Below are 12,414 nucleotides of genomic sequence, written 5' to 3'. Positions count from 1 at the left end.
GTAGAGACAAAACCTTTCGTTGTTTTTTTTCTAGACCGCCATTATGCCCGGAATCCCAAGTCGAATGACTTCACCTCCAGACACGGACAAAAAAATGGAAATGGAACTTTTGTTGGCGACGGATTCTCATATGACTTTGTTCTCTGCCACTCTTCTTTCTGCAGCAGACCAAGAAGAGATCACATTTGGGTGATTTCTAACAAACAAGACGCAGGTAAATAGTGTTTTGTGGCTGATGGCTCACACTTTGTATGTTGACATCAAAGGAGGAAAAGGCTTGACATGTGCGCCTGGGTACATTATCCCTCCGAAAGCAACAGACCCTTTTTAACATTGAAAATAACTGGAACATGAAAAAGACAATGTTTATACAGATTCAAAATACAGAATGTGCAGCGTTTTGTATCTACATTATAGGAACAAGCATTTTTTTTTTTTTTTGGCGTGACCTTTACTATTGTACGAGGAGGGGAAAGGACCTCTTCATACGACGCTTTCCGTTTCGACAACTTTAAATGTTCTTGTAAAAACGATTGCTTTTATGATATCTGTCATTTTTTCCAATTATTACACACAGGGAATCTATTCAGTAGTATCTTTCAACATGAGAACAGGCAGTAATCTTTTGCTGTGCCGGGGAAGTTTCATCTTAATGATCTGCTTTGCTTCGTTTGACGTGTTTTCCCTGAGCATCAGAAGAACTTTAGGTAGTCGTTTGATTTCCCATATATCATTTATTTATTTAGTAATTTATTTATTTGTGTATTAATCTATGAGCTATGTATTTAATATTAAATAATGCACAGTCCTCTTCATGAGATGGACGATGAGCTAGGAGCTTTCTCAGTGGTCCTTTGTTTTCTGTTTGGTTGGAATATAGGGCAGTACAGTTTGGGTGCTCTTGTCCGAGACAGTTTGTGTGCTGCTGTTTCTTAACAGTTTTTTGCGGCAGCCGGGGTTTAAGAGACCTTTCCTGGGTAGTGTGTGAGCTCCCTTCATCCCCTTCATTGGTGGAGAGACATAGGAGGGGTCCAGACAGTTATGGAGGAGTGAGTGCTCAGAGGAAGAACGCTTGGGGGTCACAGAGCAAGACGGGAGACCGGCTTCACTATCGCTGTCTGGTGTAGGACAGTCACTCTGGTCTTCCTGTAATTCCTCCTGCTCCTCCTCCTCCTCCTCCTCGTCATCATCACAGCACAACGCGTGGTAGAGAATCTTGTCACTGAAGCGAACTCGTTCTCTCGTGCCAGAGGTTCGGGAAGTCTTGTGGCTGGTCGTGGAGCTACTGGCCTCCTCGCTGGAGGAATCCGGAGTAATAATGAGGGGCCCATTGGGGACGGGCAGACCGCCGTTCATCTGGGAGTAGACCGAGGCCGTGGAGGGGGGCGGGGTGGGGGTCTGCGTCTGGGTGGGGATGGCCCCGCGGCCCAGCTCCGCTCGCAGATCCCCCAGTTGATCGCCGGGCGTCCGAGCGGCAGCGCCGGCAGCCTCCAGGTAGCTGCAGAACTCCCAGCTGTCGGAAAGCACATCTGCATTGAGGAAGTCCAGCCGAAAGGCGTCTCCTAAACCCCGCTCACTGCTGGACGTGCTGCTGGCTGTGGCCACGGTCCAGTCGTCCGGCTCCAGGTCAAAGTCAAAGTCTGACGTTAGCTTATCGATCTGACCCACCACCTGCAATGGAAAAGGGAGAGCATGAGAGAGAGAGAACTGATGAGATGTTGTCTAGAACACACATTGTAGGCCGAATAGAGATTTCATCTCTGATCCAGATATTTCTCTGTGTGTTTATTTTTAAAGGCATGGCACGATAGATGGGTCAGTCGCTCTGTCGGTTGGGTGGTCAGTAACTTTGGTCTACAATGAGATATCAAAACAACTCAATCTTTAAGATACACACAATGTGTTGGGGTTTGTTTACAAGAAAACAAAGTGTGGTTTGATATTACCTATATATATACATATTTTGGATCTTACAGAAGCATTGAAAATGCAAACTGATTTCACATCACTGGTACGTAAAAAGAATCACTCTAATGCCCAAAGTTGAAACAAGTGTGGGAAAAAAAAGTGAAAAGAACCAATGTGAAACTCACTTTAAATATAAATCTCTTTAACAGCTTACCAGATACTACATTACATGCAACTTCCAGATGCTTGAAGTCCCACTGATTTCTCCCCCACGGGCAAGTTTAACAAAAGCTAAGATGTATTCACAGCTGTACATAGATCTGTGTTTGCCTTTGCAGTTTGCCATTACAATACTTTTTACCAAGATCTCCCGTGGACAGGTGTTGTAAATGAGCTTCTCGCTACATTTAGACAAAATTAGACATCCCCTTCATTGAGGCTTTAGCAGAGGCTACGTGTCTTCTTCCGCTCTGAGAGAGAAGACATGAAGAATGCTCTTAGACGAGCGAGGAAAGCTTCACATCTTCAGTCCAGTGGATGGTTCATTTTGCCTTCATGTCGCGCTTCACATACCAGGATGACTACCTATAACTATACGGCACAAACACTTAACCCAGAACTTTCCATCCACATAAATTGATGCAAATGTTCATTCCAGTGCTATTGTAATGTCAAGGTCAAACTAAATAATAGCATTACACAGAAATGTATCCAATAATATGTTTCAACTCAAAATGAACCTCTATGCTTCTGCCGTCAGCAGGTGCAGCGGTGGGTGTTTTGATGAATAGAAAGCACTTCAGCTGAATTCACACTGGTTTGCTTACAACATCCAAAATCCAGGCCCTCAATACTTGACATTTTAGCACGTTTACGCAGCATGTTTTGCTCGACACATCAATCTTTTGTCAAATAGAATCACTCACTGTCCGTGCGGCTTGTAAATCTTACTTTTCCCCAAACCATTCAGCAATTAATCCCAGTGCTTTGAGCTCTCCAAAAGTTATTTTAGAAACCTACTCATACGAGTTTGCGACATAATTACAGCTGAATAGCATAGAGAGTGTAATTAGACTTTTAAGATTTGTGAAACATAATCCTTTTTTTTTAATTTACGCTTGTAATTATTTGCTGTGTTTGCTCCTTCCTTGCTCTTATGACTACAAATGAGTATGTTCTATTGATAACAAAGTCTCATCTCTGCATGTCGAAAAAAAAAAAAAAAACTAAACTAAAATCATTCTATGCACAACGGTTCAAGATCAATGAAGAGTCCCACAATGCTTTATACAAAGACACACTCATAATGTTCCCATCAAAAAGATCTTCAGTGCAAACGTGGCAACTGACATCTGTGAGCTCGATGATCGTGAACAATGTCTCGTGATTTAAATTGTGATATTAAATTTTCTCACTGACTCCTTGAATAAAAAATAGAAATAAAACACTGACTTAGATTACCAGCTGCACATTTAATTGCTACAAACTACAAAAGAAGACAAGATGCTGCTAACCCCTCGCTACTGCCTTTTTAATATTCATATCTGGGTGCATACGTCTACATGAATAGTGTTAGCTCATCCGTCAATGACCTTCTCTACAGATCTGCCAGTTGCGGCATCGTAAACGTCATAAGTACCTGGAGCGTGCCTCTCCAATGGCTGACTGCACACTGGGAATTGGGCTGTGTGGATCCTCTTATCCTTGAATTACTTCTTACGTCTTTTTTACTCAGGACTATGTTTATGTAAGGCCGAGGAGCGAGGAACCAAACTAAAGAATTCTGCCAACTGTATTTCACAAGCTTGCTATGACACCAACACAGACTGGCTGTTGAGCTCATATTGCAATAAGCAGATAGTTATTTTGAAATAAATTGGAACTATATTTAAACTCGCTGTATTGTGACTTTTTAAGGGAACGGTAAGAATTATTTTTCTTAATGCCGAACCTCAGCTGGATGTTGCTATTGTTTCTCTGCAATGGAGTCACTACCAATTCTTTTTATTTTTTTGCTGCTAAAGGTAATCTGCGTCCGCTTCCACCGCTGCTTAGCCTGACCCCTGCCTGCGGTATGTAAGCTCATTTAGCTTGATAAGTGGCTCTGATTGAAGGCTTCTGCCCAATCTCTCGAGGTCACACGCTCTTTGCAGCAACAATGAACAGCGGCCTCTGCTTTTTCTTGCAGTCAGAGAATGTGTTATGAGGGGGCTATAGAGTGAATTAGTGGAGCTGATTGCCTTAGCACAAAGGACGAATGAACACATTAGGAAGAAGTCATTATGCACATTATATATTTTTTGATGGAAAACATGCTATGAATATGTACTAGAGACCAAAGTAATATGAGATTAACATTAACATTTATTCTTTTTACAGGGCAACACCTTACATCCTACCTGAAAATCAGCTAAGGAAGTTTTGATATCATACTGGTATTATTCTTCGGTTGGTTCTGCAGTACAGCCTATGACGTTACAGGCCATTTAAGCACAGAAAGTGAACCAAACGTTGCACAAGTTAACATAAAAAGCTCAATGCTTTTCCTATTTAATAACAAGGTCACCTTTGTGACAACAGACGTTTTTCTGAGTGGTTTCATCTTTTAAAATAGCTTCTAACATGCCTGAATTGTAGCCCTATTGGTTAAATACTTTATGCTTAAATGCATTTTCGACTTGTTTGGTTTCCTTACAATTCAGCATTTGCAGCTTGAAGCTGCGATAAACCTCTGAAGTTGAACTGTGCATCCCCCCCCCCCTGGACTTTATGGCTCTACCGCTCTACAAAGTTTATGGTGCAGTGATGGCACATCCCTGTGACTGAAAAGACTCCATTTGCAACACAGTTAAGCAGAGGTGAATTGTAAAGCAGTGCAGGGGATTTGAGTTTAGTGGTAGTCTTTAATTTTCTCTCAATGCATCCGCTGACAACTTAACTCACTTTCTTTACTGTAAGTGTTGTTTGCTGGCAGCTACTAAAAACGATGATGATGAATATAGCAATATCGATGATTTTGTGTCTGACTTACAAGCTGGCAAATTATAGCAATAAACAGGTTGCTCTTTTTCCTATTTCAATAATGTTTTAGAATCCACTATAAAAGCTGCATTAACCAGCCAACAGGAAGCACTTTGGATGTTGTTCGTACAGTCCGCACGGAGCAATGAGCTGTAGTGCTACCTTATTTCTTTTTTTTTTTTTTTTCATTGCACACTGTCGAGCCTGCAAGCCGCGAGTCAACTGCTCACTGCACCTGATCAACAGCAAGTCATTTCAGAGCTCTCTGATGTGCTTTAACAGAGGCAGCATCAGGCGAGGGTTTATTCCATCAACACCTGTCTGAGATGATTGGGCCGGGTATTTGAGGGTCAGAGTGAAAGAGGGCACTTGGAGCCTCGTCTGTTAAAGAATGTTAGAGTGATGGAAAAGACACCTCAGAAGATCCTCTCCTCAGGCGGAGGGGTAATTTGGGGGAAATATATTCCATAGTGTCCACTATCATTACAAGAGTCCTTCTCTCTAATATCCAACTCCACCTGGTATCATGATTTATTTATCGTGAGTAGGTATCCGTTTCTCTCCCTCAAGTGAGCGCCTGTTCTCTATGAATGCTAATTAAAAAATGGACTGGAATATAAATGCTGGAATAACTTATTCCATTACTTTAACGTTTAACGTTTACAGGCTGTGGATAAAATGACAAAATGTGGGCTTGAAATTGTCTTCGATGACAAGGGGAATGCTCACCACATGTTCTGGTCACTTTGTTGATATTTAAATACACGGGGCCTCGTGTACTAACGCGTTTTGCGCCCACTCCAGGCTTCCGTGTTTGTATGTGATGTATGTACAGGCTACATGTATCAGGCTTCGCTGAGGAGAAGGCACAGACCGCCCATCGCGAAAACTGAAAAAGGCAAATTACACTTTTCCTTGTCATTGATTTGCATTCACTGTAAGGGTCAAGCTGAAAGTGAAAGGGAAAGTGACCGGGACGCGGGTTTCCTCACATGTCCCTCCTGGTGAAATGGCAGCAGTAATCCGAGCCAGGCGGCGACACAGGCCAAGGGGACGAGTTGAAATCCAAGCTGACATTGCACCTCCGATTCAGCGTTCACATTGCATGGCCGCAGTGGTTAAACTCCTCGCTACATTACAACTAGGTGGCACCAGGATCATTTCAAACAGTCTTTGCATCAGCAGTGGGAAGCCGTACTTAACACTTTGCCACAGCGCACTAGTCAATACATGCATTTCCCATCACTAATGCCCAACTTCGATGTCACTCATTTTTTTGTTTTCACTATTTTGACTTTGGCTGATCCATGATAGAAAGAGAGAAGGGAGTCCATTCAATTGTGTGTTTAAATGCTCGCAAAGTGCATTTAGTGGGCGGAGAAAGGCGCCGATTACCTGATGAACTGTAAATATGACGCTTTGGCGCTGAAAACGCTACGTTTGCAAATGTAGGCACATGAGTGCTAGCTGTGTTTAATGGCAACAGCTTGTTTGTTTTGATGTGCATTGGTGCCCTCAATCAAGTCTTGAGTAAATTATGTAAAAGTGCATCTTCGACATGTTTCCCCTAAATCTGTCCATCTTCCATATTCTAGTATTTATCAGCAAATTAAAATCACTGTGAAATAGGGCATCTTTAGTAGTGCAATTTGCACATATGTAAAAAATACATCAGGTGTGGGTTACCAAAATAAATGAGACATAACACCCTCACTGGGTTCATTTGAAAGGCACGCTGTATGAGTGAATCTTCCGTGAATCGCTTCATTACGCTGTGTTCAAGTGGCCTCTCTTTCCATCTGTTTCTGTGCCACCCGTTCTTCTGGGACTCATTTTGAGAGAAGACGGAGAGAATTTTGCAATGCTTGTTTGTTAATTATGCAGCATCCAATGTCTAGCAGGGCTTTGCTTTTTTTTTCATGGGAAACTCAAAAAATGTGTTCAGTGGGGCTATTCAAGCACATTGGAGGGTTAATTCTCTCTCAACATGTCACAATAGATTTCCAGACTGCCCCTGTGTGGCACTTTCAGCGCTGGAAGTAATTTATGCCTGTTAGGAAGTCTCAGCAATTATCGAAATAGCCTCGCATGCTGGCTTCATAAGTAAATATGTTCGCAAACATTGTTTTAATGCAGTTAGCTCCCGCAGTTGCAGTTTCTTCTTACTCCTTACCCCATGCTTACTTCCTCCCAATTTAATTCCCCTCGAGACGTAAAGAGGGGACTGTGCAATCCACTCACTCAATATGGTGAAATGTTTTTTTCTTATCCCCCAGAAGCTAATTTGTCATCCCAACTTCCTCTGAAAAAAAGCATTTACTGGATTCACTAGAAAAATTGTCCAGTGACTCGTAAACGTGCGCAATCTCCTCTAGACATCTTCTACACTATTGGATGAAACAGCACTAAGGGAGCACTTTGAATTTCTCGTTACATACTTAATATTACCCAGCAGTGTGTGAAAAACATGCAGAGTGGTGCAATATGTGCACAGCGCGGTTGGCTTGAGCGCTGTGGCCACATTACACGAAAGCTCAGGGCGGCTTCGTGAAGCAGGAGGCGGGTGCTCTGACCGATGAACACGCCTGCTCATAATCTCAACAAGGTCGTGTGTAAAGTTGAGACGGGTGCAGAGCATCGGGACGTTTTAAAAAGCGTTACATAAAGATTTTGCTGCTTTCCTTTTTTTCCAAGCAGAACTTCACTAGGATTCCATGGTAATGGCTGGGATTTTTAGCACGACCCGTAAAGCCTTAGACAGAAAAAAGAAACGACGAATGGAGGTGGTCCACCTGGACATTTGAACCCCTCTGCTTCATAATCCCATTCATCAACGTTTGTTTCAGCAGCGTTACGAAAGACAAATTCCTCTGTGCAAATTCTACTCCTCAATTTCATTGAGTGCGTTTGAGACTGTGCCGCAGTTGAGTCTGCAAAAGGTCCAGTGGGTCTGTGGGCGGATGATATTACAGACAAGCCAGAGGGACCTGATTTAGGTCAGGCTATCTTGATTGCTGAGTTGTGTTGCATGGTGTTGGCGCAGGGATGAAGTAGCCTTTGAAGTGTTCACTTGAAGCATTTGGTGTAATTATCCTGTCATAAGAGGGACTATAAGCCTGAGACTTCATTAGGCACATGCCCGCTGCTTTTTCATCTTTTCAATAAAAATCCCCCCCTCATCTTTATGGAAGCCTTAAAGTGCTAAACAACGCTGTGATGAGCATAGGGCCAATACCTCCTGACAACTCACTAATCAAAAGCGTCATTACAAACTCTACCGCATAATGGGCCTCATTTATCCCTTTGGGGCTGTATGAGAGGTGGGCTTCTGCAGTCCTTGAGGTCTGGGGAATCAACCACTTCTTTTGCCAAATTTAAGTCATTAGACTGGGCAAACTCAACCAACTGCTTTATGAGAAATTTGGAAGGTTTCTATTATAATACTTGACAGTGCATGGGTTACACAATCAGTTAGGGAGCAAAATGGGAACTCTGTAGTCCAGCATCAGATGCAGCATGCGTTGATGCTGGCAGAGCACATCGATCACTTATTGAAGTTCTACTTCATTGCTTCTAACCGCGTGGAGAGGCCGAGCGCTGGTAATGACCGGAGGAAGATGGTAGCGCCACGCTACGGGGGCTTCTCAGCATGTCTGTTTCCCTGAGATAGCGCTCGGATTAGGCCCAAGCACTGTCGGGTCACGCTGGTCACATGAGTGGAAAATAGGTGTCCATGTAAGTACAGCCAGGCCACACTGACCCATTTAAAGGACTGGGTTGAATTTGCATTAACAGCATGGTGTTTTTTCTCTAGAAGGCCAGGGAAGTGATTACAGTTTGCCAGATGTACAGTACCAGTAAATAGTTTGGACACACTTTCTCATTGAATTAAATGAGAAAATGTATCCAAACGGGTGACCTATTGCAGAACAAGGGGAGAATCTCTCCAGCAGGAGAGAATGCAACGCCGCAGGAACCAGCTCCACCCAGTCCAGCAGTAAATCCCTCACCCTGACACCTCAAACGGCCACTTTGTCTACCGGTCAAATCAGTAAGCAGATAAGTGGCAAGTGTGCCCTGAGAAAAGAAAGAAAGAAAAAAAAAAAGACAAGTCTGACAAAAGAAGATACAGTTACATATAAAGGCTATTGTGAGGTGCCTGTGTCTCAGAAGGCAGAACAGGTTGACCACTTAATGGAAGATGAGTGGTTCTTTCTCTGGCTGCTTCAGTCCTTATGCCAGTGTCCTCAGGCAAGTGTGTGTAGGAGCATTTATAGATTATATATCCTGATGAGCAGGTGGCAGCTTTGAAGGTCGGAAGGTGCTTTTACCAAAGCAAGTCAATCATCTCATTGTTGTGCTGGTGACCAATGATACTCTCTGTGTAGTGGGAAATGTATGAAGAACTATAAAAAACAGATGCTTGGTCAGTGTCAAGGGACTATGGGACATAAGGTCTCACTTTCTCTTATTGTTGATTTGGTTGAGAAATAATTTAACAATCTTTTTTACAGAGTTCTTTCCATATATTTGTCTACTTTTTTTTACGGTCTAAAAAACGGCATGTATCTATGACACAGTCATAATGCACTATTCTAAGAAAGAACATGGAAAAGATGAGGGATGACCGAAGGGAGAAAGGGAAGGAACAGGCGAAAGATTGATGGATTGACTGGAAAATCATCTTCATCCACATTTGATTTATTATTAATATCTTTGAAAAAAAAATTTAATCTACAATACAACCTCTTTTTAACATCATAGTTGATTTGCACCTCGTTCACATTGCCACATTATTACTCATATACAGTCGCACACGGTGATCAATGGTTTTATCACAAGTGAGGATGGAAATGCAAACCTTCCCACTCAGTAAAACATTTTGCAGGATCCCTTCTCTTAAACCAACAAGAGCGTGTTCTATTTATGGTTGCATGAGAAATGATCTCTCTAGTGTTACCGTGCAAAAGGTATCACCTGCTTCCCTTCAGTAATTAAAAATCTCTCTTTCCAAATTCCTCTTCTGGCTCCTATCACTGTCTGTCATCTCAGGCTGGGGACAGGTAATAATCGCATCATGACAGTTTCCATACTGCAGCAATGGGTGTTATTTCCCAATTCCAAGGGCGTAAATGGATTTACGTACCCTCGAAAAACTAGAATAACACGCATAAACACAAATAAAACTTTATTAAATTATTATACAATGTATAAGTTAGAACTATCTCAGCTCTGTCGATTGTGAATAAAAAAAGAAAACTTAAATGTACAGTGTGTTGCAGCTGGATAAGGTGTGTAAAATTGGACAACTGTGTAATTTAGCTTAGTGTTAATCACTCTGGTAACATCGATGACAGCTGCCAGACTGTTAACAGTTGTTGTGATTATTATCACCTATGTCAATAAGTCACACTTGGACCTTCCACTTCTGAGGAAGTAATTGAAGAGGGCGTTTGATTTATCACATTACAAATGGTTTCTTTATTGACATCGTTGTCGGCCCCACGCTGTTTACTCTCCCTACTGTCACAAGCAGCTATTGCTTCGCAGTACATGAGTGCCATGCTGAAAGGTGTTGAAATAGATGAACATTCGGTCAGTTATTAATAAATCAAATGATATATCAATGTAGCACAAAACACCCAAGAAGATGGAACTTAAAACGTCGTCGGGAATGTCAAGTGGTTTGTCCACTATCTTTGTCAATTGCCTTCAAAAAACTTTCAGTGACGGTAAAACAACTTCTACCTTTTCTATGGATTCCTCTAGTTTTAATAAAAACGTCAGCCATGAATCTGCTTTGGACGGCTGTAATTTGTTTACAGCTGCACTGGTTTACAACGTGGCTGTCGGGCTTCTTCACTTACAGAACAAATGTCCACCTATTAAGACGCATCCATCAAGAACAGAAAGTATACCGAGTACTCTAAACTGATCCTGTCCGTACCAGACAGTTAACTAGCGTACGTTGAGCTTGCAAATACACATGTGATTTATTGATTGATGATCAATGCTACTTTCTAATCATTGCACCGGCAACAAGATACTCATGTTTGGGCTGCCGAGGTATATTTAGAATACCTCACAAAAAGGTGCCGTTTAAAGCGAGTTACAGTGAACGTGTAACATCTCCTGAAACATCCACTGACTCTCTGTCCTCATGGTAGTTTTTTAATTTCAACAACAAAAAGGTGAAACACACATGATAACCGAGTAACTACCTACACATAATATAGGCTAAAGTATAATTAAACAATTTACACCCATTGACTACAACTCAGTTTTTTCAGTTTTACACTACTTTCTTTAAATTGGTTAGAACTTGGGGTTTGTTTTAATTGTAGTCGGGCAACTTTGGATGGAATGTCTGTGCTGAAAACACAGCAGCTAACTCTACTATTAATACAGGGCGTGCAATCAATATGCCACTGGCATTTCTAGGTCCGCTTGGCCTGCAGCGCTTATCTAAATGGGAACAAGCTCCCATTATTTTGTATTGTGTGAACCAATATATCATTACTCACCAAAGGTAGCTGGATCTGCCCTGCTAAAAGGGAAAACACAGGGAAAGAAATGTAATTTATTATTATTTTAACCTTTTTTTTGCTGCTCGAGGAGCGGTGGTGGTAGGCCTCAAGTTTATCTAGAGCTATTCAATTTGTGCTGCATCATCTTTGTTTCTGCTTCGAACTCCAGCATTCAATCATTGTGAACAAAACAATGTCGGGAGGGGGATACATATTAAGTACAGGTAGATATCTAAGGAGAGATATCCCTGTAATGAAGACACACGTAGTCTGTTAAGGCCACTGCAGCATGGTTGCATGCATTAATTATCAGCTGTTAAGGCTACTTATTCATTTTGTAACAAGTAAAACATGTCACCATCTTTTACTGATGGTGACACAGACGTATTTGTTTGTCACAGCAAATCCTGCAATTCCGTAATTATCCTATTTTAATTATATGGTCATCACTAGCCAAGAGAGGCTTTTTCTTGCATATAGGTCACCGGTGTACCTGGTGTGGTTTAACCTCTTTCATAATATATCCCCCCCTCCGGAAGGTTTGATGGTTAGTGTTTATTCTTAGATCCCTCTTTTCACACTGCTGTTGCACTTGTGGCCACGCTGTTAGCTTGAACAAGTCTCCTCTGACCTCTCATCAACAAAGCGTTTTCACACTCGGGCCTACGATTATGACTCACTGTCTGGAGGAGCGAGCCGTTCATAATAAGCAGGCCATCCTACCTTAAATTAACTGATTTGCTATTTGCGGTGACACGATATCCTAAGGCATTGCACTCCACTTTAAAATAACTCCAAAGAAAAATCATTGAAATGTTAGGCCATGTCCACACTACTACAAAAATGTATTTTTTCTGACTCACCCTTTTTCTACTGTAGTACAAACTACTTTCTGTCCAGACTCCCCCCCCCACATGCCCGGTGTCCCTGAATTGTCATGTGATATTTGTTATCAGGT

At 42.0% G+C, this 12,414-nt stretch overlaps 1 protein-coding gene across 3 annotated transcripts in view; it reads right to left on the bottom strand.

The window, feature by feature from the left end:
- Positions 1-222: 222 nt before the first annotated feature.
- The window catches only part of insyn1 (inhibitory synaptic factor 1), a 37,429-nt gene continuing 25,237 nt past the window's right edge, over positions 223-12,414 (bottom strand). For all 3 annotated transcript variants that reach the window (XM_037490656.2, XM_037490639.2, XM_037490647.2), the window contains one exon: positions 223-1,671. In XM_037490656.2, coding sequence (XP_037346553.1) covers positions 844-1,671 — 828 coding nt within the window. In that variant the 3' untranslated portion in view covers positions 223-843. The remainder of the gene's footprint in view (positions 1,672-12,414) is intronic.

Source organism: Pungitius pungitius, chromosome 4, assembly GCF_949316345.1.
Source record: "Pungitius pungitius chromosome 4, fPunPun2.1, whole genome shotgun sequence".
NCBI classification, from domain to species: domain Eukaryota; kingdom Metazoa; phylum Chordata; class Actinopteri; order Perciformes; family Gasterosteidae; genus Pungitius; species Pungitius pungitius.
This window is presented reverse-complemented; position numbering and strand designations above follow the sequence as displayed.